The following is a 26,707-nucleotide window of genomic DNA, read 5'->3' as shown; positions in this document are numbered from 1 at the left end:
AGCATTATTTTTAATTATATTCAGTCAAGTTTACTTGTATTGCACATTTCAGCAGCAAGGTGGTTCAAAGTGCTTTACGTCATGAAAACATAAAAACATCATAAACACATCGAAACGGTCACTGGTTATGAGACCAGTAACAAACATTAAACTGTTTTTACGGACCGATTTGCGGAGCTGGGGCTGGGGGGGGGTGGTGTTAGGGGTAGACGGCAACTTTTGCGTGGAGCGGGGGGGTCGACGACAACTTTCGCGCAGCGCGGGGGCGTATCCATGTGTTTTTCTCCTGCCATTCACTATATGCACGCGCAAAAGCAACAACAAAAAAACGCGTGGTAACGTCAGATAAACATGCAAGCATATCGAGTTAGGTTTTTTTTCTTTTTTTTTTCTTCTTTTTTTTTGGAATGTTGGCGAGGCGGTAGCGTCAGTTTGGCGAGACGGCCGCCTTGCCAAGACAGCGCTGCAGGAAACCCTGACAACTATGTGTTGCTTAACATACGTGACACACTCCGTTGCTCTTATTGGTTGTAGGTCTATCCAATTGAGTGCAGAGAAACTTTTTTTCCTGGTTCGTTTGAAACAGGAAAAAAAGTGGAACTGTTCGTTTGAAACAGTTCCTATGCTCCATAGTTCCTATGGAGCATAGGAACTAAATGCTGTGTCTCCATCTTTGGTTTTGATTCTGGGTATGCAGAGTAGACCAGAACCAGAAGATCTGAGTAATCTGGAGGGTTGATACAGAAATGTTTAATCTCTACACACTGGGTTTCAAAAAGCTTTACTGTTTATCCAAGGAGCATCTAAACAGCCGATGTCAAGTCTATATGGCAAAAAATCTGTTTTGTTTGGTCATTGTTTTCATTTGTAAACAAAAGGTAGACCCACTAGCTCTTACCTGTGTGTAGGTTGCCTGTGATTGGTGCAGATGGCCGTCTGGAAGTCATGGCTGACGCACACCTTGTGAGGGGGACAGCGAACCCTCAGACACGGGTCCTTGGTGGCATCAGGGCCTAACAAGAAACAGCAGGGACAAACTTTATCTCTGAGCTGCAAAAGCAAGTTCGCACAAACACTCGGAGAATCAGCACATTGTGTTGGCGGAGTTAAAGGTTGATACAGCACAACATCAAGCTGTTCTCTTGGTTTTACAGCTCGCAGACTCTAACCTTCGACTAACTGAAGCAGGCAGAAAAATAATGAGTCGAGAGAAACGACAGAGAAGAAAAGTGGTGAAAGGTATGAAGTAAATGTTCTGCTTTCTGTGTTGTGAGCTGCTTAATGAGGAGTATTTTTCTCAGAGTGTTGATCTCATCCTGCAAACCAATCTCTAGTGTGACATAAAAGCCATAGCAGGCAAGAACAACTGGCTGATGTTTAAAATGACATAAGATTTAAATGGCTCACTGACTCTGAGAATTGTGGCTGCCAGCAAAAGACATACTTTTATTTAACTGAAAATCGATAAAATAATGTAAATGAGGTGAAAAAGACAACAAGAGCAAAATAAACAATAGAAAGTATCCTGGCATCAGGTGGTGAAACATACACTAATAGTCGCAGCGATCATAACTGAAATCCCTTTGACAGATATGCATCACAGAAGGACAAAAGCCGGAGCAAAAACACAATACTGCGAAAATTAGATCAAAGACAAAGTGGTATTTAAACCCTGTCCAGGGACAACAAGCTGAATGAGTTAAATGAGACAGAGTACCAGAGTTTAAAGATCAAAGACCTGCATTATGCACGAGTCATTACCATCTGGCTTCTAACATCAGACAATGAGGCCGCCCTTGACTCTATTAGGAACCTAATGGCTTGTGTTTGAGCTGCCACTGGTGTCAGATGTCAGCATCACCTGGTTTCTAACCCCATCACGCAACCTGCTTAAGTTCACATTATTTTTTATTAAAGTCAAACTGGCTGGAAATGCAGACTTGAGAGGGTTCTGTGCCGATATTTGGTCCAATACGGCAATTTCATCTTTCGCCTTTGAGATGATAACTAAGTTATTGACGTCCCGTATATATGAGAGCTTTCCAGCTGTGGGGAAAGGGGAGCATGAGAACAGAGATAATATCGAAGTGGAGACGTTGTTGTTTACCTTTATCATAACCGAACAAAACATTTTCCCTTTACACTCTGCTCAAGCATGTAAAAGCACATCTGCAAGGCTGTTTGCTCCGTCATATTCCCTTGAAGCACAGACAAGATAAGTCTGTGGTGCAGTGTACTTGAGTTGCCTGCTGATTTGGACCTGTCCTCACCTCCATCTGTCTAGCACTGGAGGAAGCCCATCTCATTTCACTTAGCTGAAAAATGGCATTACTGCTGTGAGGAAATGAGAGCTGAAGACAACTAGGAGCCAAAGTGAGAGTAAAACCAGTGGGGGGGGGGGGGGGGGGGGGGGACCATTGGATCTGGTTAAAGGGGGATTGGAGGACAGGTCAGGATTACTGCAAGGGCTATATTCTCTTGTAAACTTAAACCATGATGCACAGTGGTGCAAGTCCTCGCAGAAATTAAGAGATTTTGAGCTAATCTGTTTTAGAGGAATCTTTATGATGAGTGTCATATTTTTTGTACTTAATCCAGTCGAGGGTGTACCCCGCCTCTCGCCCAATGACCACTGGAGATAGACACCAGCCCCACCACAACCGTGCATGGATAAAAGGGTATAGATAATGGATGAAGGGTAAATTACTATCTATTGCATTTCTATATTGTTAATTTAATTTTGGTAGGCAAAGCCATAGTGGAAAAAAAAGCAAAAGAAGGGTGTAGGTCAGTGGTTTTCGAGGTCTGGTGTCCTGCTTAGATGTTTCCCTGGTCAAACACACCTGAATCAAATGGCTGAATTACCTCCTCTGGATGCAGTCCAGTTCTCCAGAGTGAGTCCTGATAATGACCTGATTATTTGACTCAGGTGTGTTGAAGCAGAGTAACAAAAAAAAAAGAAAAGTTGCAGGACACCGGCTCTTGAGGAACGGAATTGAGGACCACTGGCGAAGATAGGGATTGAGGAAATGTAGCTATCAATGTCTGTGGACAAACTGTATTAATAAAGATTTATATTACTGTATTTTGTCTTTGATATTAGTGTCTTAATATTATTTTCACTGCACTTTCAGCTCGTCTTTTTTAGGTCTCTGGATTTTAATGATGATGAGAATCATGGCTAGCTAAAAGTAACCTTAGCCATCTTTCCAGAGATAATTTGCTGCATCCACAGGCAGTGAACATTTTAGTTTTTATCCTTTGTTTTTACTGAAGCTGTGTCCAATTTAAATTTGTATATTGTTGCTAATATTATGTGGTTTAGCAAATGTGTCAACGTTGAAAAATGCCAGTTGAAGAAGCTGCTATTACTACAAAATTTTAAAAAGATTCAGCTGATTCATGGTGTCTGTAGTGCAGCAGAAGCGAGCAGGTCTCTTTATAACTTGTGTTTATAGTCACTTATGTTAGAGCCCAAATAAGTGACTTCACATTCAGAAACAAGTTGATAAAAATGCAACCCGCGATCACGGAATTTACAAGCGACTAGAAAAAAAAAATCCTAAAGTCGCTTGTAATAAGCAGACTTGGCAACAACCACTTCACACGATGACCGCAGCTATTAGCAGCGGGTTCGTATCAAATACGTGTCGGAAATACATGTCGGCATTTTGACATTTTTGACTTCTGGTTTGGATAACTTATTTTCCATGATATATCAAATCCTTTATAAACTGCATTTTTGACTTTTTTTCAGAATCAGAATGAACTTTATTCACCAGATTTATGGATTCAAAGGAGTTTGACTTTGGTTTTCAACGCTCGCACTATAAAAAAGGAAGCCCTGTGCAATTAGGGGTTAACTTGGCAGCAATCGCTTCTCCTGAGGAAGCATGTGGCGACAGTGGGGAGGAACGACTCCCCTGTCAGAACCAGGATGAATATGAATTGTCATCTGCTGTGACCCGACTGTCTAAATTAGGTGGCAATTTAAATTAACTTAAAAACAGGAGCTGAAGGTGAAAGGAAATACGATACATAAAGACCCCTTTAAAAAGATTGTAATTTTTTGGCTCCTTATAAGCAAAATATTAAGAAACAAGAGGTGCCTCAATACATAAACAGAAATAGGCGGAAAGACAGTGTAAAGAAAAGGCTGAGAGAAGACAACAGGAAAGAAGAAGAAAAAGAGATGAGTTGAGTCAGGAGGAAACATTTGCAATAAAGACAAGGTAGGGTAGTGAAGGAGGAGATAAATGAACCAGGAAACAGAAGTAAAAAGCAGACCCAATAAAGAAGAAAAGAAAGGGGAAGAGGAGGTGGATGTGAAAGGATGAGGAGGGCATCAACGAGGCAGGGAGAAGTGAACAGAGAGCTGGGTAAAGGAGAGTTTTATCCATCTATTTAAAGCTCCAGTGAGCAGCTCCGGTGGTTCAAGCAGCCAATCAATTGTAATGCAGAAGCACTGCAGCACATGCTGCCACCCGTCATTCACTCTCCTTAATACATTTCTCTCATCTGCTTTCACTCCCCTCTCATCCTTATAATCTAAAGAATCACTTTATTCTTATCTGTGTGATTGTGCACCAATCGACATGCAAAAGCAGTTGAGCTTGTCTTCCTGCACAGAATTGTACTTCTAACTGATAAGGAAAAGTTTGTCCCTAAACCTCACCTAGGTTTTTAAAAGTTGCATTTATTTAAGTAAAAACCTAATTTGCAACTCCTGATTTTTTTTTTTTTACCAGATAAATAGAAATATGTGTATGGGTTTTGAGTTCAACATTTTCTATGTGCACAAATTATAATCCCAGGGGCAGCGATAAGAGAGGTCTCAACATACGTATTCCCTTCTGACTGCTCAACACATGCTTGCCTTTAGAGGAATGACAATGGAGGTGTGTGTCCACCTTTTCTTTAATTGACATGTTCTTATAGGTTAATTTTAAGGACTATTAAACATGTTTGCGATAACAGCCAAGCCATTTTCAGATCTGTTGCTCCTTTAATATGTAAACATAAAGCGCTGTGATTGTGTTGTTGGTGCTGAGAACTAGTTCATAGATTTTATTACCAGCAGGAATCCAGATTAATCAACAACTCTACCATTCATTTTATGAGTATGACTAAATTCAATAATGCTGGCAGTGTTTTCTCGTCTAGTAAACCACACTCTTTAACTACTGGAAATGACAGTACGGCTCATATAACTGGGTCTTTGTACTAATGATACAAGTACAGGCCAAAATATAACAGAAGCCATTTAAAAACCCATGTAAAACCTCTACGACTAGTATTTAGGGTAAAGTATTAGTAAAAACACTTTAAAACGCACATATTTGGTTAAAAGTGTACAACCAATACAGGACAATTAAATAATCACAACTGAATGTCTAACGATTAAAACAGAAAACAAATGTGACTAAATAAACAGCAAAACACTTTTCAAAGCCACATTTATGCATTTGGACATGCCCTAAATGTTTGAGTGGATACTATTAATTTTACTATGAGCAGATGAAATTAAATGCTTTGATGCAGAGACAGCAAAGGCAAACATCCTGCATGAAGCTTCACGAAAAAACAACTAAAAGCAAATATTCTGCTAAGTACTTAGCAGTAGGGTAAGGCTCTATAAACAGCAAAAACAATAAAGAAAAATAACACCTTTATTTGAAACGAGTAGAGGGGTGATAAAACTTGAATTGTGCCTATTGCTGCAGTAATAAAAGTGATTTCACTGCAACTTTAAAACACCAACTACAATTATCACTGCTTTTTTTTTACTACATTTATTCATTTAACCTTTGCATATCAAGAGAGAGACAAACCTCTTTTCAAGAAAAACGGTTAAAATACATGAGCAAAATAAAACAAGTCAGACTCATTATAATGCAAGCACCCGGTCCAAGTGGTTGAACTATTAAGTTACAGAAAGCTTCTCTCCTAAAGAGGCAACTTTCGGTTTAATAGTACTCTGAAAATTACTGTATGACCAAGTGTTAAATAGAACACCATTCTATCTAGTTTAGAAAAGGTCCTGGGTACTCTGAAAATAAAACAATTCAATGACCTCAAATCTTATCTCATCAAGGGCCATGATTTAATAAAAAAAAGTATGCAATGATAAGTCCTTTACAATGAACCTCGCACCCAGACACTGTTAACAAATGTGGTGAACATTGATGTAGCAGAATTAAAAAGTGCTGTGCAGTGCTTGCAGCATTAATATAAATATGTCAACACATTTAAGAGCATTAATAATTTATTATTAATGTTCTTAAACAGAGCGCAGCATTTGGTATTTTATGTTGGCAAAAGAGCACCAGCTGATGCATTTTACTGTAACTAAATGCTCAACCTGCATGCTGAAAAAAGGCAAACATCCAACCACATGCACAAATATTTGTGGGATGTTACTTTCTCAGTATCCCCCCCCCCCCCCCCCAAGTACCAAAATGGGAAGGTTTTGTGGAAAAACAATGAAAGTTAACTTTATGATAAAGTGTGAAACGGTTAGGAGAATGATGGGCAGATTGAGCCTTTTACAGCCATCCTCCAATACTGACTGACTGAACGATTAGTTTGCATTGTAATGAACTAGATCTACCTAAGACCCTAATAACTACAGGTGTAATGAGATCTTGTCGTACAAGATCTCACAACATCAAAACATTGCGATACTTCTTGTTAAGGCGACTAGCCAGTCGTGTTCAGCATGGCTTTGTCTGATAAAGTTGTACTAGAAGATGTTCCAACTACTCTTGAATCGTTTGCCTGAAATCATTTCAGGTTTCCCTCAGAAACCATAAATGGTGGCAGAGTGACAGACAAGGCACGAACAACTGAGGCCATCTTCTGTTGAGGAATATTAGGGATTGAGGAGACTTCTTAACATGTTAGCACCAAAGTACAGATTTCCATTATGTATTTTGTTCGCACAGTGATCCCTTATCTCTCAGATGAGGACAAGGCTAAAGTTGCTCAAACAGAGAAGGAGGCAGAAAGCGTCGCTATAAAGACCAATGGCCAGACATCTAGGGGTACGTTGAGCTACAACCCAATAACAGCGCACACTTATCAGTCGCAACTTGATTTGGAAGCATTATTTAGATCTCGTCCAGTCATGTTCTTGTAAACTCAATATCAGGTCTTGTCTCGGTAGTTTATCATCACACTCCCTACTAATGCCCTTTGGAGTTAGGCACCAGTCCTCAGGCAACCATCCAAGGATAAGTGGGTATTGAAAATCGCTGAATGAGTTTATTGAGCTGAATTCTCTATAACTGTATAGACTCTGGATCTGTTTGCCCTCTAAAGTGCCTTAATAACATTTGTTCTCAACTGGTGCTATATATATATATATATATATATAAAAAAGGAAACTGTGTGAACTGTTGCGTTTCATACACTGTAATGCGTTTAGCAGTGTTGTTCTTACCTGTCAGCGGTCATAATGCTCAAGTCTTTCATTGTACGCACTCATCGAACTGCACTTTCATGACCAAGCTACATGACTTTTGCTATGTGACTTTAGGATTCGGTTGACTTTGACTCGGCATGTCGGATGTACTTTTCACTGCTGTAATAATATTTGCTTTGAACACTCGGCAGTTGCTTTCAACCCAGCTGCCATCTGGCCAGACTTCTTTTTATAATGCTGTAGGGAAGGATCAATATACTTCTGGGTTGGTAGCTCATGCTAGGAGAAAACAGGAAACACATAAAAGAAAATGCATTTGCTGCCGACATCCAATGTTCTGCTGGATCACGGTGAGAAAAATAAGATTCCTCTGACTGAACGAGAAGATAAAAGACAGAGCCTTCAAGCTTATGTCCAGTTAAAGTATATGTGTAAGTAAGGTTTCCCAAAATTCCTCTGCATACCAAACATCATTATATAATGGTTTTTGATGCTCACCAAGGTTTCAGTCAATACAAACTCCTTCATGCATGGATTATGATAGCTTCACTCTATCTCTCTATGCTTTCAGCTATCCTCAGATATATAAAAAATGTTTTTTATGAATTTGTTTTTCCACTCGATGACAGGAAACAACATGTGCCTAGACTCTTGCACACTGACTTAGGTTAATTTTGAGTTATGGTGGGCACCCTTTGGGCATCCAGGGTCTTGGTTCCCCTGGCGTCTGCCTCGGTGCTCTGGGGGTCTGGTTTTTGGCTCCTCACAACCACTATTGAGCATTTATCTCATGGATAAACCTTGCATACACAAGCGCACTCTCACAGACACCTACAGGTGCTTGGATCCAGGTACGTACAGACTCACTTCCATACAGAAAACCCCTATTATTATCTTCAGCTGTCACTTTATACATATTGCATTGATTAATACTGTATATTCTTCAGTGATGGTATCAAGACTTTGGTTGATTGTATCAGTAATATTTTATCTGCTGGTGGTGCTGTTCTTTTTACATCTCTCTTTGCAGGTGAAGAAGCACACTGAGGATGTTACATCATTCTCTCCATTTTCTCTCTTCCTTTTCTTTGACCTTTTCTCCATTTTTCTCTCTTCTCTTCTACCTTCTTGTTTCAGTGTCCATATAACATGAAATATTCCATGCATTAATAAAGCTTCTTGCACGTATAAATCAAGTGAAGCAATATGGTGAATGCGGCAAGGCTGAGTAAAATCTGTTGGGCTCTTTTTGGCATTAAGACAACAATTCTTATTGCCACATTGCCAGACAGAACACTTTAAAAAAAAGTTATTTCATTCTTTCATCCTTGAGCTCTATTAGTTGGGAAATCCTCAGTATTGTTAGATAATTTATTATCTTCAGCTATTCTTACACACATCTCTGTTATCCAATGTCACTACATCCAGCATATCCCTAACTTTCCTTTACACAGAGGCATTCAGAGGCACTTTCGCTAACTTCAAACTTATTTGACTTGGATATTACTTCTGAAACCCTATCTGTGGCTCTTTCAGTTATACTCTGTAATTCAGCCTTAAAACATAAAATAATAACTGTAAGTACTGTAACAGTCACAAGAAAACATTTTACTGCATTTACTGCAGTTGAATTCTTTTCAACAGTACAACACCAATATTGAGGACAATTTAGCCAGTGATGCATGATGTCCACTTTAACAGACAGAATAATAAATGTTTTCTTTAAAATAAATAATAAATCAATGCTTCAATATTCTATGACTTATATACTTTGATGTATTTTTTTATGTAGTTTCTCACCTGTAAGGATAGCATACTGTAGAGAGCCTAGCAAGACGTTGCTGAAGTGTTTCACATTTCTGGCTGATTACTGGCCATGTGTGTTTGAATAATTTATTTTGAAAACTTTGCCAATAGGTGGTAGATATGAAGTCTAATCATGTGGCTTATAAGTTTCCAGCTATGGGAAAACCAGAAATAAGTCTGCAGAAGCGCATTTTCCAGGCTTTTAACAGGGTCTGAGAATGTTGATCCAATTCTTTACAAAGATATCTAACAGATGAAAATCTTGCACTTTCTTGTAAAAGAACCCAGATTTAAACATGAAGTTTACAGTTTTAAAATCTCTCACACTGTTATTTGAGGCATAGAGTGGTTTCAACGAACAAAAATCCCAATTATTTTCAGAAAAGAATGAAAAAATAAAAAAATCAAATATTTTTCATTATTTACAGGACTTGTTGCTGGTTGTCTGGTGGCTGTTCACATGTTCAAGTATACCTTCCCACAAACATCCACATACATGAAGGGGTTAGTCCGGTGCCTGTGGCAGTCAGGCAAACATCACCACAGATGGAGGAAACGTCTGGGTGTGAGGTTGCAAACAGGCATGGGTTTAATTTGAACTGCTGCGGGATCTGAGACAAAATGTTTTCTGTACGCATTACTTTTCAATGTGAGGTTCATTAAAACTGTCCTCAACAGCCCCAAAAAGTCCCTGGATAATGTCACCTAGAACAGAAAATGGGCTATTTTTCACACAGTCTAATTGCTATAAGCCTTGTGGTCCTGTCAGTGAAACGCGTTGTACTTGTTAAAAACAATTTGTTTTTACAATTACAGCCGGCAGTAAATTATACCCTAATTCACATTTTCTTTTCAACATTTCTTTAGAAAAAACAGAAAAAGTAGCAATAGGATGGATAATAATCCTGTTTTTCCTGTTCTCTCTAATTCTTAACAGATGCCAGGATGACACAAAATGATTTGATAGTAAAGATAGTCTGAGAGGATGAATAACCAACAGGTTCTGTTAGAAAGTAGACACTGAGCGCACATTAGTTAATACTAAGCAGGAAATAAGTCACTAGAGTGTTTTAATAATGTTTTATATAGGTGTATGTTCTGCATTGCTTACACTAAACTATTGCTCTCCCTTGTTTGTCCTCCATGCTGCTTTTCTTAATAGCAAACAGTCTGAGATTAAATAAAGAAAAGCTTTGACAACCATCCCCAAAGGATAAATTCTGAACTGTTATTAGAAATATGAACTTTGCTTTCAGGCTCTGATAAACTAATTAAAAAGGTGTGTCTTCTTTTACCTGGGGAGGCTACCGAGGAAACCCAAATGGAAGGGAAGGCAGCTAGAAGACAAACAGATCAAGAGGAGATTAAAATCCACTTCACTCTTCGCTTTGTGAGCACTCCTTAGGGTCTGGCTGTTTGGCCCAAGAATGGCACCGAGGAGTGGGATGTCAGAGAGAAATGATGGAGGGATGAAAGCACAGAGAGGGCCTCTGGGAGAACACGGTGATGGAACAGATTCACTATCCAGAAAATTAATTATTGAAACCATCAGCAAATCATATTATTGTGGATGTAACTGAGGAACGGGGAAGATAAACAGCCTGTTCCATTTTGAATGTCACGGAAAAAAAACAGTAGCTTAGGGGGGGAAAATATCTGGAGGGAGACACTATTGACTCTTGGTTATAAGCAGAATATTCATCACTGCCTCACAACCAATATGCACACACAGGCTGCAAAATCCACACTCATGCTTTATTGTGCGAATTCCTGAAAGAGGACCCTTTTGAGGAGCTGCTGCTGGCATGGGACCAATTTTAATAGGACACCATGTCAGCAAATAATCAAGTGGTCTTTGAAGACGGCTTCAAAGCAAAAGAGCAAAGATACATTTAAGGACAACACGCCTGGCAGAGGACACTCGGTTTAGGTGCAAGATGGTAATTGTCACGGTTTAAACAAAGGTAACCTGTGCCGCCTGAAGTAAACCGACAATTTCTGTCATCACAGTGGAGAAGAGAGAAAGCACAAATAAAACAGGGGATGCATGAAATAGGCTTGGTTAGGTAAAAACACACACGCACAGATAACAGTAGGGTAGTGCAAACTGCAAGGTGGTCACAGCATTTATGGGCATAAAGTAGAAAGGGTTTCATTTCGAGTCATGTTGCTGCTGGCGAACCTAACAACTGCATAACTTTAATCCTCCAGGAATACAGTTTCCTTTCATTTGTTTCTGATAAGTTCAAGAGTTCAAAAAGAAATTTGGTTTGAGCAGAGGTAAAATTTTAAGTCTGCCGAGATTCTGTTAGGATCCCTCAGGTCACAAATCAATGCGAAGTAAAGCTCCTAGAGATGCTTTTAATATACCTGGTAAACAGGAGAACATACAGGCTTGGGAACAAATAATGAAAGCAGTGTTGAATAAAAAAAAGGATTTATTCAGTGTTGGGTTTGTCCTGCTTTGGCCGAAATAGCTGCTTCCAAGACATGTACAACTAGGCAACAGTGTCTCTGTGAATTGAAATCCATTGCTCAAACAGAAAATGTTGCATTTGCTTCAGGGATGTTGGTTAACCACAACTTGCATAAGGATCTGCAGACAGGGATCCCACTCTGGGGATCATTTGGCTAACCCACTTTCAGAAACTGCTTCTAGAGATAACCATAATGTGCATTACTATAAAAAGGACTGAATAAGCAAGACATTTGCTGGCTGCTGAAATCAGCCGTCAGTCTCTGTCTGGTTGGACGCTTCCCTAAGCATTACCCAATGGCACTGACAACCCCACTATTCAGGTCGGTCCCTGTTATTAAGTAAAGACACAAGGTTATATTTGGTGTCAATGAGGCAAAGTCAGATAAAGTGCAGGGATGTGAGAAGCTATCAAAGAAGAAATTATTTTTGATGACATATCAGGAGATGTAAGAACAAGGCCTTCAGGAGATAACAGGAATACGGAATGTAATACACCTAGTTTTGTGTTTTTGTTGCTTCAGCTTCATTCTGGATTTGGAAAAATTTGCAACTTGTTGGAAATCTTAAAGATAAGGTAAGGGTCAACATTCTGTAGGTAGTAAGGTTGTTCAGTATATCGGTACTAATTTGGTATCGGGGTACTGTGGCATTTAAAACGGCACTATACTGCATTTGGATGGGACCGGTACTTGCAACGCTGCCAACAGCGGCTGAAATACCGCGCCGGCATTGCTGAGAGGACAAGGAGCAAGTCAGGGAGAGAGAGACTGAGAGAGAGAGAGAGAGAGCGAGAGAGAGAGAGAGAGAGAGAGAGAGAGAGAGAGAGAGAGAGAGCAAGAGAGACGCTGTTGCCAACTCAGCGAGTTGGCAACAGTCGTTAAATCTAGCGAGAACTCTCGCTAGATTTAACAAATTTTCTGACCTCTCTAGTGACTTATTTTTCAGAAAAGCAACTACCGACTTTCTCTGTGTTGCTGGAGACTTTGGCGACAACATGTCACAGCATCGATCGATCTACAGTTTACTGCACTTACTAGCGAGCAGCAAGTGCTGCTGCTAGCCCTGCCCTGCCCCCCCCCCCTCCCACCTTCTAAGCAGTGAAGTCAATGGCTGCTGCCTGCAGCCCACCTGCCAAAGTTGACCCGTTCCACTGCGTGTCCACATTTCAAATGAATCACACGTGCAAAGCTGCCGCTGATCCTGCCCTGGTCTACAATGCAGGACGTTAATATCATTATCTTTTCACTTAACCGTCATTGCACTAAAATAAATCTCCGCTTGAAGAGAGAGAGCAGTCTTTCCCCTGCGTTAAAATGCTCGGCTCACGCTGTGTCTGCACTTTGTTTGAGCTGATCACGTCACGTGAGATCTCGATAACTATTGAAGCTTTCTTCTCATTACAGAAGAGTTTTTTTCTGTTAATATCACGACTTTACTCTCATTTCATCACCGCTATATTCTGACAATATTACGACTTTGATCTACCAATTAAAACATGCACTTTTGACTCAGTAATGATATTTTTTGTGTTCTCTTTTTATGTGACAAAGCATCAAAGAGTATGGAAATACATGTTGGTGTTGATACCGGTACCGATACCAACTTGTTTGCACCGTGACAACACTAGTAGGCAGTAAATGCAGAAATGCTTGCTGAGCGAAGGGTGCCAATTTTGGACTTTGGAAATGTTAACTAATCAATAGTCTGGAAAAGCCTCTTTTACGTCAATGGCCCTTCAACACACATGGTGTGACATATTACTTTGCTTCTAACATAAATGATCTATGATTGCCAACAATGGGAAGCTTTCAAAACATTTTGATGTTCTTTTGATCCTGTTATGATATAGTTGTTGGTTTTCTCAACTTCTGGCCATTTGTAGAGTCATCTTTTTTCTGATGCCTTTGCTGTCATTAGTCTTTTCTACTTAGTTAGGGGCAACCAGAGACATGACTGAAGGAACGTAGAAAGAACGTAGAAATACTACCCTCACAACTTTTAAGGTCTTGGAATGCTTTTGCCGACAGCCAGTGGGTATACAAAAAGATTATTCCACACGTAAGGTTTGTATATAATGCAGTTGTAACAAGAACAAGCTGATGGACTTTAGCTAATGACATTGAACCTGACTCGAGTAAACAGCTCATCAGCCTGATGTCTCTTGGCAGCCTCAAAAGAGGCTCAAATGACGTAATATATATATATATATATATATATATATATATATATATATATATATATATATATATATATATATATGTTTCTCAAATTTGACGTCATTTGAGAAACATCCTATTGAAAGAGAATCTCGAGCATGTATTTGCAGGTTAACTGACACAAAAACTGTTTCATAATTTAGATCCGATCTGTTTCTTTTTATCATTTAAAGTCAGTCCTTTGCTTCCCAATAAAACAACAGAGGCTTTGAGAAAACACCAGTATTTACAGGCATGAAATTAACAACAACTGGGTGAAATTGGTTATCCTGTGTCAACCTTATAATATCCTGGAGCTTAATTTGTCTCTGTGCAGATTGATTTGCTCTCATCAGATAATTGTACAAAACTCACCTGGCATTAGCTAATTAGTTTGCTAATTAAGTGGTGTTACGGTTGCAAGATAATATGTAATCACATAATTACTATCTAGATGAATATCTAAACAATGTTTGAACAACATTTTCATTTTAAGCTTAATTAATACATACATTAATAATCTTATTGTCCGTGGGGATTGAAGTTTGTTGTCCTACTAAGTCATTGCCCTCTGAGTTTTTAAGGCTTTGGGCATCTTTTAATGTGAAATAATGTTTACGTGGACCAACTCAGCACCTCAGAGACGCTCAGTTGTCACTGAGCTATCTCAGATCATTCCCCCATCTTTTGAATTTACAGTCCCTACTCCAGCCAGTAGACAATTGGCAGAGGGTTGCCATTATTGCACCCTCACTTCTGATGCTGCTGAACAGTTTATTGCTGCTTTTATGGATCTAGATTGTTCTTCTTGAACCGAATGGACACCCCATAATGCCCTAATGACTTGATTCCTCATTTTATGACACTTGTCATGTGTTTTGGACTTTGTTAGTCCTGTTAAATTTATAAAGTCCAAACCCAAAGTTACACAACAACACCATATGCAAATTCAGGTGACAATGCTGAAAGGCTTAACAACATTGGAAGAAAGACATACAGCATTCTTTTCTGTTCCCTTTGAGAAGCAGTCTTGCTCAATACCAGATATTTGTTAAAGAAGCACAAACCCAATTTCATTTTCTAACATCATAACTAACAGCAGCCATTGCCCTAGGGTGTTATTTAATACAATTAGCTCTGTTTGGAATTCCACCCACTTTTGCTTGATGCCTCAGTAATTACTTGTGAAAATATTTCTCTATTTTCATAGAAAAAGTGGCATCTGTTAGACATACTAGTGGTACGTCTGTTATTTTTATTCTCTCTGCTGTCCATCCTAGTTCTGCTGTTACTGAGAAGTTTAAACCAGTGTCTCTTTCCTATTTGAACAAAATTGTGCAACACGAGGACTTTCTTCCTACCAACTTTTTGAAAGAGTGTTTTATTAACTCTTGTCTTAGTTCAGGAATTGTGCCAACTGGTTTAAAACAGGCTATTGTAATGCCACTACAAAATAAATAAATAAATAAATAAACTTTGCTCAGACCCCTTAGGTTCAGCTAATTTCAGGCCTATTTCTCATTTGCCTTTCCTTACCAAGAACAAACAAGAATCTTTATTGTTACGATGTGTTACCATCTTGAAATTTTTGATGAGACAGACAGCGGCTCAGAATACACACAGAAAACAGACACAACAAGGCATAATATTTTTTACAGACTTTTTTTGTGTTTTATAAAATCAGTTTCAACACAAGATAACTTTCTTGACCAGGAGACTAATGATGTATGTACATTTTGACTGAATACAATTAAATGGAAACATGCTGAAAGATGTTATGAGTATTGAGTCAACATGCTAGCACTAAAATTGCTGAGCGTGGAAACAGGAGGAGCAAGACATGAGGTAATTGACAAATACAGCCGCAATATTTGGGTTAGATGATACACTTAGAGACAAGTGAAAAAAGGATGATGATGTTTTTCCAGAAAATGTTTGTAGCTTTCCAAACAAGAGAGTTCATGCTGAAGTAGCAAAATGAAGCTGATCTGCAGAAACTCAAGTTGGGACAAAATACCTTTGGCTGTCAAGAAAAACATAGCGACTGCAGACTGTGGCCTGAAAATAGTGTAATTCTGATGAACTATAGAGTGTTGGCCATTGTTATTCTGTACTTCAAAGCTACTGTGTTGAAAAGCATATAACTAGTTACTTAATGAAGCAACGACTAGGTATTGGTCTTTTTTAAATGACTTTGACAAGACTGGTAACAAAATATCCAGATTTCCTAATTATAACCTGTCAAGGACTGATAAGGAGCAACAAATGTTTTGTTAAAACCAGCACTGATGTTTTTCCTCCATGCCGTTGTGTCGACCGTTCCCCTAACCAACAAAATATGAAATCTCAATTTAAATGACAAGGACGTGTTACTTAGCAAGGTGAACTGCAAGAATGTCCTTAAAATGTGTCAGTAAGATATTGAATAAACAATAACGTGGTGTAATATAATATGCTATTAATTTTTGCACTTTTGAGGTTTTGGACAAGATGATTTCCGAAGTTATCTCCTGATGGATAAAACATTTAAAGTAAAAAAATACATTGCTAAATTTCTGAATTTTATGCTATAATAGCTGAAATGTTTAAATAATTAAAGAGGATCGTTTTAAAGAAAGAGAATCATTTTAACACAATCAGAAGTAAAAGGGTATAGCAACTCTACAGCAAGTGAAGATTTCCTTTTTAACTACCATGAAAATATTCATCTCTCTCTTTTCACACATCTGTACAATGTCAAGCATTCTCCTCCTGCCACAATGCCCAAGACCCCTCTCTAACCATGTGTTGCCGCCTGACAAAGTGTTTGTGTCAGTTCAACCTTTAGTCAGTTTCCAGTCAGGTCACAGACCACAAGCTTAACTAACTGCATGAATCTTTACAGCTCACAGGTCTGGCCTTTGGGCTCACCCTCTACTGTTAGAGATAATTAAATGTTTTTACACTCTGTGGCAGTCGTTAATTACGCACATGTGCTGTTATGCATGTGTCAAAACCACCCACCCTGTTTCTCCTCAACTTAAATTCACTTTCCTGTTGTGAGACCATAGCCAGGATTAATCTCACAGCAACACTTGCAAAAGATCCGCTAATATACCAAATTACAATCAGCATTTATTTATTTACATTTTTAGGATTTATGAGGTTCACAATTTGGTGCCACTTTATTTCTATTTTATTATAATACAATATATTTTTTTTATTTGACTTAGGAATTTCATTAGCTTTTTTTTAGAAGAATGATGATCAAAACTGTATCAATTATAACCAAATAAAATTTCTTTTCTTTGCAAATCTTTCTAATGTTTTGAGAACTGATACGTTGCCAAATGAACTACATACTTGTTTGATCTCTTGCATAATATTTTGATAAACAAATAAAATATGTAGAAGCTTTAATCATTAAACATTTTCAAATTTGTATTTTGAATTCACCAATTGGTTTTCTGTTTACTTTTCCTGTTCATTATCCCTGTAATTTAAGCTGTCCTGTGTATCTAAGTAATCTACATATATTATGTTTTTGAGTGACAATTCCATTGTTGTCTAATCATGCCTTCAGCATAAAACATCAATAAAAGCCAAACTAATGGTACATTAGCTGGAGTGTTCCTTACTACATCTTTCAGTCACATTCACTGTTTATTTTTGAGTATAAAATGTAATCTTTTTCAGTTGGTGTTAATCTGATTGTCAATAATTTAGTGTTGCATTACAGACTCCTGGTAGCTAGATGGACAGGCCCAAGCACTGAAACCCATCCTGGAAACATTATTTACTGGTAAAAGAGATCACTTTGATCATGCTGAATGCCTTAGCAGACAAATTTAAATAAATATACTTAACACAGTTTACATAATGATTTTAAAACTACCTGTTGTGTTGTGTGTCCATCACAACCTCGTGTTGCAGGCTCTTTACTCTATGCAAATATAGGGATTTTAATAATATGCTGATAAACTTTGTTACCATGGATGGTTTTATTATAACTTCTGAATAACCACTGCTGTGAGTGGGTTCGGAGTCATTACCAATTATTTAGTAATTCAGCCTCTGTGAGTACTTCCAAATATGTAAAATTGTTTCCCAGTTGGTTGCTTGATGGAATACTAATAGGCTAATTAAGCTTTATTAAAGAGAAGGAGAGCAGTTTCATCCTAACACACTAAGACACAGATAACCTCACATCTGCACTTTGGCACTTACACAAATGTGGTCTTAAATATAGGTTTCCTTTTTTTAAAAACAGACTTTAATACTTGCTGGAGCACAATCTTTGTCTTGCTAATATTTTTAAGACGCTTATACGAACTAGTAATTGTCTCCTGTTTTACATGATAACAACTGAAGCAACAACTAACCTGGAAAAAATAGGGGCAGTTACTGAAGCATTGTTCAAAGGAATGGCCAATCAAGCATTAAGGATGTGGAAAAAATATATAAGGAGGTCTAAGGAGCTAGGAGTTTGCCAAAACTATAGAACTGTCTAATGCATTACTAAAAGTGAATGTATATTGGGGAACCATTCTGAGAAACCCAAGTGGTTAGAAAAATTATTGAATGATTCTTGTTAGTGATCACTAAAATGCTTGGTAAAATCAATTGGGGAAAGAACAACTGCATAACTAATGTATAATGTATAATTACGTTATACAGTGAATATAAGAACATTTACACACATACAATGATGAGAGATCTCAAATGATTGTGGATGAAAAACAGTATGGTCTTATGAAAACTGCTGATGAGAGAGTGTAATCAGGAAAAAGGCTTCGATATGCAAGGAAGAATAAAGATTAGACTGTTGAAGAAGCTGCTGGTGTATCTAGATTTACTCTTTCTGGAGTAATGGGCAGGTGATGCGCCCATCAGCTTAGTGCCTGCTACATAAGCCTTTGGGGGCAAAGCTGTGATCTGGGATCTCAGCAGTTAGTCTGCCTGAGGTTCTGCAACATTATGTGTGCAAAGAATGAGCTCCGCTGACTACCATAATATAACATTTAATGACCAGGTTATCCAGTCAGTGAATTTCTTCTTCCCTGGAGGCCATATATTAAGGTGTTCATCTTGATCAAATTTTGTAAAAGCGGTTTAAAGATCAATCAATCAACTAATCAATTGCCTATTTATATAGCCATTTACATAGCCAATAAAGAAACAAACATACAGAGATAAACAAAAAGCACAGAACTATACAAACAGGCAAGGTATCTTTTTCAAATAAAAGGCATTCAGTCTTCATTTAGAACTACAACATTTTGGCAAAGTCACTTTTTGACAGAGAAAATATTTTATAGAAACGGTGCCACGATTGATAACACAATCAAAGGTAAATGGGGTTCCAATGTAATATTACAGTGTGGCACTTTACTTGAACAGGAAGTGCAGGTCCATAGACTGAAAAAACTATAGTTGAAAGTTTACAGACACTACAAATTTAATCTCTTTCATATATACGCTTTGGACATGATAAAAGTGTGAATGCCCACAGAAATTGAAACTTAAGTGGCCAAACTCACCATTCTGTCCAGTCTTCTTGGCAGAGTGGGCTTGGATTTCTTCATCGTGGATTCTGCCAGGTTCAGCCACTCGCTCTTCATCAAAAAACAATAAAACAACAAATTTGTTGAAGTTCAGGCATATCAGGAATGTAGAAAACATCGTTTAAAATAGAAATAAAAAAACAGAAGAACACTGACATGTTTCCAATTTTGTATAAAAAAGCCATTGCTTTGTTTATTTGTATATTTATTTATCATTACACATTTTCACTAGGAAGTAAAAAAATATACACCACAGTATTTGCAAAGCTCCTATAAAGAAACTTGCGCTGTGCTGCTGCAAAAACCTCAGCTCCAAACTAATGATGAGCTGAATGATTTTATCACAGGGTCAGTCAAAGAGCTTCTGGTTTCATAAATAATTAGTTAGCAAATTTACTGTGTTGAACATTTGTAGTTAAAGGAGCAATAAGCAAAATTTCGATATTTTAGATTGAAGGAACTAAAAAAATAATGACGGGAATAACTAAAGGTAATATTTCAGATGGACTATGGTATGACTTCACACCACAGCTCTCTGTGTTTTTCTCTTGTCTCTTGTTTACATTGCCGGGACGGACTGTGCGTGTACATGCACATGTGCATGTATGTGCTTGTATGTGCATGTGAACAGCTGCCATATCAGATCAGTAAATACATGAGTGCCTGGTGTCAAAATGGTGTAATTCCTTTTTCCAGACTTTGACGTTATATTGAACTTTTTCTGCTACAAATTTAACTCCTTATTCAAAGGGAATTTACGTTTTTTTGTCCTGGAGAAAAGAGTCAAACTTTGTGTCCAAACTACATTCAGGATCACTTTCCTGATCTCTGATTTGCAAACATGACCAGATATTGTGTCGGTTTAACTTTACAAAAGTATACAGGGCCTTTGGAGACATCTTCTGTTTCAGCTGCTGACTTAGTTTGGTCCAGACAGTCGCAGCTAGAGTGGCTATTTTGCCATTTGGTAGTATGGCCTCTTGTGAAGTACAGAGAACCGTAAAAAGGGAATCTCTATTGATGGCTGCTGAGGCATCTATCCATCCATTTTCCAAACTGCTTAATCCCTCATGGGGTCGCGGGGTTGCTGGTGCCTATCTCCAGCGTTCACCGGGCAAGAGGCGGGGTACACCCTGACAGGTCGCCAGTCTGTCGCAGGGCAACACAGAGAGACAAATAGGACAAACAACCATTCACTCACACACTCACACCTAAGGACAATTTGGAGAAGCCAATTAACCTAACAGTCATGTTTTTGGACTGTGGGAGGAAGCCAGAGTACCCGGAGAGAACCCACACATGCACAGGAGAACATGCAAACCCCATGCAGAAAGACCCAGGTGGACTCAAACCCAGGACCTTCTTGCTGCAAGGCAACAGCGCTATCCACTGCTCCACTGTGCATCTAGTTAAAAAAAAGCTTTGCTTATAATTGATCAAAAATTAATTCTGGCCTATATAATCTGTAGGAAACCACAAGACAATAATAGTCCAGCAGTGTCTCCACACTGATTACATATCAATTTCAAATCACAACTCAAAACTTGTGTTTAAGTTAGCCTTTACATTTAACTTCTAATATACTTTTTTTTTTTAAATTGAATGGTCGAGGTTTTTTTTATTTAACTGTCCTTAAGTATCTTGAAAGAAGTTACCAAAGACAATTAATTTGTATCTCAACTTGTCTTGTGCATTTGCAACTTGAAAAGTGCTTGTTAAAATTTTGAAAATGTTCTTTAGGCACGTGGGGGTCAATAAATGTGCCAAAGCATGCATAACTTCTAATTCTATAAATTGTGGATTTATCGAAATAGATCAGTGACATATTCATCCTCCATCCATGCATCCCTCTCAGCTAAACTGTGGCTGGATTGAAGTGGCAAGGAGTCAGTATTTTAAGTAAAATCTCAGCATTTGATGCTTACTTACCATGTTAGAAAATGAGAGGGTTGTTAGACATACAAAATAATCAGGTGACAGTGGCATGAATGTTGAAAAACTATTGTTTGTTGGGAGCAGTGATGGTTTGGCGATATATATTAAAACTAATATCTCAGAAATTAAAGCAGAAAAAAACGCTAATTTTAACAGCACAAACAAGGCACTAAAAATGTAGGCCGCTTTGGTTCAGTTCCGATCAAAATGGGAGGGGGGGGGGTGATGACGTCATCGGTCGAAATTATAATAAATAATGTCGCCAAAACAAATGCAGCACAAATGCTCATTTTAATGGCATAAACCTGCACAAACGAAGCACTGAAAACATAGACCACTTTGATTGGATTCAGAGCAAAATGGGGGATGTTTTTTTTACATGGGTGGGGGTGTCAGCTTTACGCAGCTGCCACACAGAGCTCTGCCCCTCCTTGCCCTAAAATACCACCATCAGAGCAGCACAGTGTTGGAGCAACATGGCGGAGAGCACCCCACCAAATCAAAATGTTATCTTGCTAACAGCGTCATCAAGTTATGAGTTACTTAGTTCCTCCGAAATGTTTCTCCGAAAGGTGAGGCTGTTTTGCTGTGTTTTTATGCTTTACAAATATGCGCATAGATGGCAATGCCTGAGAAGGGAAGGAAGGGCTGGGTGGCCGCTTGGAGCAAGAGGTAAGGCTTGTCATACATCTTGTTTTGGTGTACAGACAGTGCTAAAGCACCACCAAGTGGTTAAATATTGCGTATTGCTCCTTTAGACGAATAATTTTCAACACATGCCCTTTAGATTACCACAATGAGATTTCACGGAAAATCTGACAGTCCTGGAAAGAGACACAATTTTATCTTTTACCGGGAGTGTTATGATTCCAGGGTGAAAGGAACACTGAGGACCTTAGAGAAAGGATTCTTTTATGAACAAAACTAAAAACTAGTTTGCCAGGTATTTTTACTCATCTTTTCTTTATTTATTTTTTGCTTTCTAGTTATCTAGTATACCATACATTCCAGATTGTATTATTCACTCACTGACCAATCTACTTGGTGGACCTTCTTGGTACCAGGTTGGACCCTTTTTCCCCCTCAGACCTGCCCTAATTCATCATAGTATAGTTTACATGCATTTTAGAAATATTCCTCAGAGACTTTGGTCTATCTTAAAATGATGACATCGTGCTGCAGATTGGCCAGCTACACAACCATTATAGAAATGTAATTTACATATGGTAAATGTCCTAAACCTATTTGTTTATGCTATCTAAAATTTCAGGTCACATAGGGCAATGTGATCAAGTGAAGAGAACATGAGTCTAACATGAGAGAAAGAAAATCCATTAACTATGGTAGATAATAAACAAACAAACAAACAAACTCACAATAGCGGCAAATCAAACCAGAATCTATCAACACAAAGCCATCTAAAGCAAGAAGAGAGAATTAAACATGTTATAAAATTATATTCAGCCAGCTCTCAAAACTCAGATAGAGAGAATATATACTTTGATGGGAACGGACCCTTACACCATCCTCAGTCATTCGCTGTATTTGAAAATACCACACAGACATTAACCGGTAGTATCCTGGGAAAGAAGTACTGACATTAAGACCTAGAAATGATTAGCTCTCTGAACTCTTCCATCTTCTGTATTTATTGGCATGTAAGGTGTCCTGACAAAGACTGTATATAAAGAGCTGGAAGAAGTGTGTGTGAAGCAAAAAAAGTCCATCCAACTTTTGCCAATATGTCCGCCATTCATTACCATCCACTCTTTCCTTTCTCTCCCTCTCGCCAGGCAGACCTCTTTTCTCCTCATTACTGGATGACTCTCTTATCTCAGAGTTACCCTCTCTAGAGGCAATCTCTCTCAAGTGCTCTCTGTGGGTCTTCTGTCTATATATCTTTATATCTCCCTGTGCCTTCGTCCCTGGGGACACTCCTCTGATGCCACTGTCGCTTTCTCAAGCCGGCATTTAGCCCATAGGTTCTTGCTGAAATCACAAATAACCACAGTGTGCTCACCACCCTCTCAAGTTTATTTATCCTAAATTACAATGATTATCAGAAGCTGCACTGGCAATGGGGTAAGAAAGGGCTGATTGAAAAAACTTATATATTTCCCTATTTCTTTTATCTGTTGTGTGTAAATCCATCAGGAAACAGCTTGTTCAGCACTGTTCACACACTGCAGCGTATTGATTCAACACTTTATTTTGTCTTGCGCTTGCTTTTGGACTGATCTTTGTAAATTGACGGTGCAGGACACAAACAATTCACTGTGTTCTCCATGGTTGTGGCAGCCATCAGTTGTTCGTTCCTGACCCCTTGTTCCTCAGGAAAGCATTTCCCATCATGACTGCACAGATATTTAAAGCCTTTCTTGATACACTTTTATAAGTTTATTGAATGAACTACACCTTTGATGGGGCAGTATTTATTTATTTCCTCTCCAGGTATTATTTACCACCACTTCTGTAAGGGTGTGTGCGTTTCGTTCATTTACTTTTGAATGCCTGATATCACTGCAGCATGTAAGCGTAGGTTTCAGAAGATAATCCTGTTTATGTACCGAGAATCAACACTGTAAGCACTCACCCCTCTGAAATAGCAAGATAAGGCTGAGCTGAGGGGTCGCGGATATCGAGTCACTCTTTATGATGTGGCCAACAAGCCATTAAAATCGGCGCAGCAAACAATGTTTTAAAGAACGCCCAGAGAGATGTAGGGAGTTGTGAACCCTCGCCATATTACTCTGAAATTACATATTTGTTCTCACACTCCATTTCACACAAACCCGAGGTCTTCAGTGTTGTTTTGGAGTCTCCTCTGTCACATTTCTTATCTTGCTAATTCTCCAAGCTTCTAAAGGGGGCAGATCAAACATAGTTTTATGAGGCCATATTAAGGAGGCGGTGAAGGAGTCGGGAGATATTAAAGATGAGAAGATGAGAAATGTGAGGAGACAGAAGGCATATCTACTGAGAGACAGAGGCTTAGTGAGCTGGAGAAGGAGCTGACAAAATACATAGAGCGACGACAAACGCTCTGCTGGGAAAACACAATGTCGCGTCTAATCAGGCTGATTGGCAATTTGGAAGCCACAGATTTTCAAGGCTTTGTTTGCTGCTGGTGTGGCCAAACACGAGTGCGTCACAACTAACTTTAATTTCCACTGCCAAAATGGTTACCATAGGAACCCCCTATTCACCGGGTAACCTGTTAGGACAAACACTGGGGCAAAACAGGGGACGGAATAACTTTTCAGATATTTTTTTTCTTTTACGAAGCGTCTCAATCCATATTGTGCCCCTTGGTTCTTTCTTGATGCCAGTTAGACTCTCCTGTGTCTTCTGGACAGTCTGTGATAATGTGGTCCTTGTAATCCTGACTTTGACTTCCCTCTCTCGATAATGCATTTTAATCATAAGCTGGAAATTCTGAGAGGCATGGCTATGTACTCGAAGCTAAACCCAGTAGCTTGAATACGGTTTTAGTCATTGGTCTTGCTGACGGCAGAGCTTTATCTGCATTCCCCTCTCTGCCTTGCTAAATCAAATGCCCCGCTCAGCGCAACTCTCAAAGCATCACTGGCAGAAATGAGCAGAGATGAATAGAAATGCAGAAAGTAGTTAATAAAAAGTTTGACTTTAGAAGAAGGCTAAGCTGACCTGCAGGACATAAGGGATTTGATGAATGCTGAAATCTAAATAACGAGAGCCACAGAGAAGAAAATTGTTTATGTGTTGGAAAAAAGGCTTGTAGTATTATAATCAGGGGAAAAAAGCTTACCATAAAAAATGAAGAAAACTTGATATTAAGTATTGTATTGTGCAAGCAAAGGTGATTGGAAATTATAGCCAGATGGACTTGTGTTCTTCATCACCTACCCTCATATAAGCTCCTCAACAAACATGCATGCTAATTCATAATCAATGAAGCAGCACTACCCTGGGGTTATTTTATTTAAAAATAGTTTTTTGAAGCTGCAGGGAGGATGCATTATGTTAACCTAAGGTAGGTAAATTTATGTTTGTAAATAATCAGAAGTATTCCATCAAACAACTTTATTACACACAATCACTGATGGTGTTTTTAATTAAGTACAGTAGGGTCTTCCCCCTAATTATTTAATGACATAAATAATCAAATGTACAAAAAAAGATGAAGAAACTAACACTAACTCTAGAGACTATTACCACGGTGGCACTGGTTCTCAACCATGGTCCTCAGGACATGTTTTGGTTGCTTCCCTTCTGACACACATGCAACCTAAATAAATGGGTAATTAATAGGTTTATAGTTAATAGGTAAGAGGTTTCTGCAGCATTTGATAGCATAGTGGTGCAGTAGTGGAATTATTTGAATTGGTGTGTGCTTGAAGAGAGACACCCCCGCCCCCTTCCCTGCCTGATAACACTCAAGTCCAGTGGGCCTGAGTGTTATCACTTCGAGCCGCTGGCTCAAGGCGCAGACTCAGCGATGCCCGAAGCCGGTTTTGCCGAGGCAGTGGGGGACAGAATGGGGGAAATTTCTGGGGGATAAAGTGATGTTAGCAGCATCATTGCTAACATGGGCTAATGTTCAAAGCAATAATAAACTGATTGTCTGACTGAGATGACTGAGACAAAAGAATGTGCCGTTTGAACCGATAGAAATATTCAACTGCAATAGCCAGCTTTCAACTCTAAGAGGGCAGCACTAAGACAATTTCAAGACAAACAGTTCTCAACACAAAAAACTTAGACAAAAGTAACAATATTAGGTATGAAAATAAAGAGTTATCTCAACTGAATCTGGCAAGTTTTTCAGGTTTGGATTGAAGCATCTGCTTGCTGCTTAAACAATCTGATGAGGTAATTAGTTGAAGATGTGTAGCCATGTTGTATTAAGTTAGGTTTATACTTGATGCATTGAAAAGTGCACGAGGTTGTGCACGCCAAAGGTGACGCAATTGTGCCATCCCTGCCTCCATGCACAGCCCCACACCGTGTTGCGGTATGAGATCGTGCTCCTCTGAGTTTTTGCAACATGCCGCAAGTTTCATTCAAAATGGGATAATTCAATCCAGCGCACACTGATCAAGTTTGCCTGTACTGAAATCAAATGGCACAGAAGTTTCAAGCAGATATTGATATGTTGAGTACTACCCCTTGTATTTTTAGAGAATACTGCACCTACGTCCGTGTCAACTATAATGTCTGCAGCACTTCTATGGGCCTGCACGCAGCCCGCAAAGACCTGCATGAAATCCGCGTGAGTATAACTCAGCCCTAAATCATCAAACTCATTCAAGACGCCATACCAATGGCGTCTTGAATGAGTTTGTTT

At 38.8% G+C, this 26,707-nt stretch overlaps 1 protein-coding gene across 3 annotated transcripts in view; it reads right to left on the bottom strand.

The window, feature by feature from the left end:
- The window catches only part of spock1 (SPARC (osteonectin), cwcv and kazal like domains proteoglycan 1), a 194,545-nt gene that overhangs the window by 44,014 nt on the left and 123,824 nt on the right, over nucleotides 1–26,707 (bottom strand). For 2 of the 3 annotated variants that reach the window (XM_036127090.1, XM_036127089.1), the window contains exons 5-7: nucleotides 19,423–19,497; nucleotides 10,525–10,566; nucleotides 899–1,013 (exon numbers count right to left, since the gene is read on the bottom strand). In XM_036127090.1, the coding sequence (XP_035982983.1) occupies nucleotides 899–1,013; nucleotides 10,525–10,566; nucleotides 19,423–19,497 (232 nt within the window). The remainder of the gene's footprint in view (nucleotides 1–898; nucleotides 1,014–10,524; nucleotides 10,567–19,422; nucleotides 19,498–26,707) is intronic. The other variant, XM_012882163.3, reaches the window with a different exon arrangement.

The sequence above is a fragment of the Fundulus heteroclitus genome, chromosome 23, assembly GCF_011125445.2.
Source record: "Fundulus heteroclitus isolate FHET01 chromosome 23, MU-UCD_Fhet_4.1, whole genome shotgun sequence".
Classification (NCBI taxonomy): Eukaryota; Metazoa; Chordata; class Actinopteri; order Cyprinodontiformes; family Fundulidae; genus Fundulus; species Fundulus heteroclitus.
This window is presented reverse-complemented; position numbering and strand designations above follow the sequence as displayed.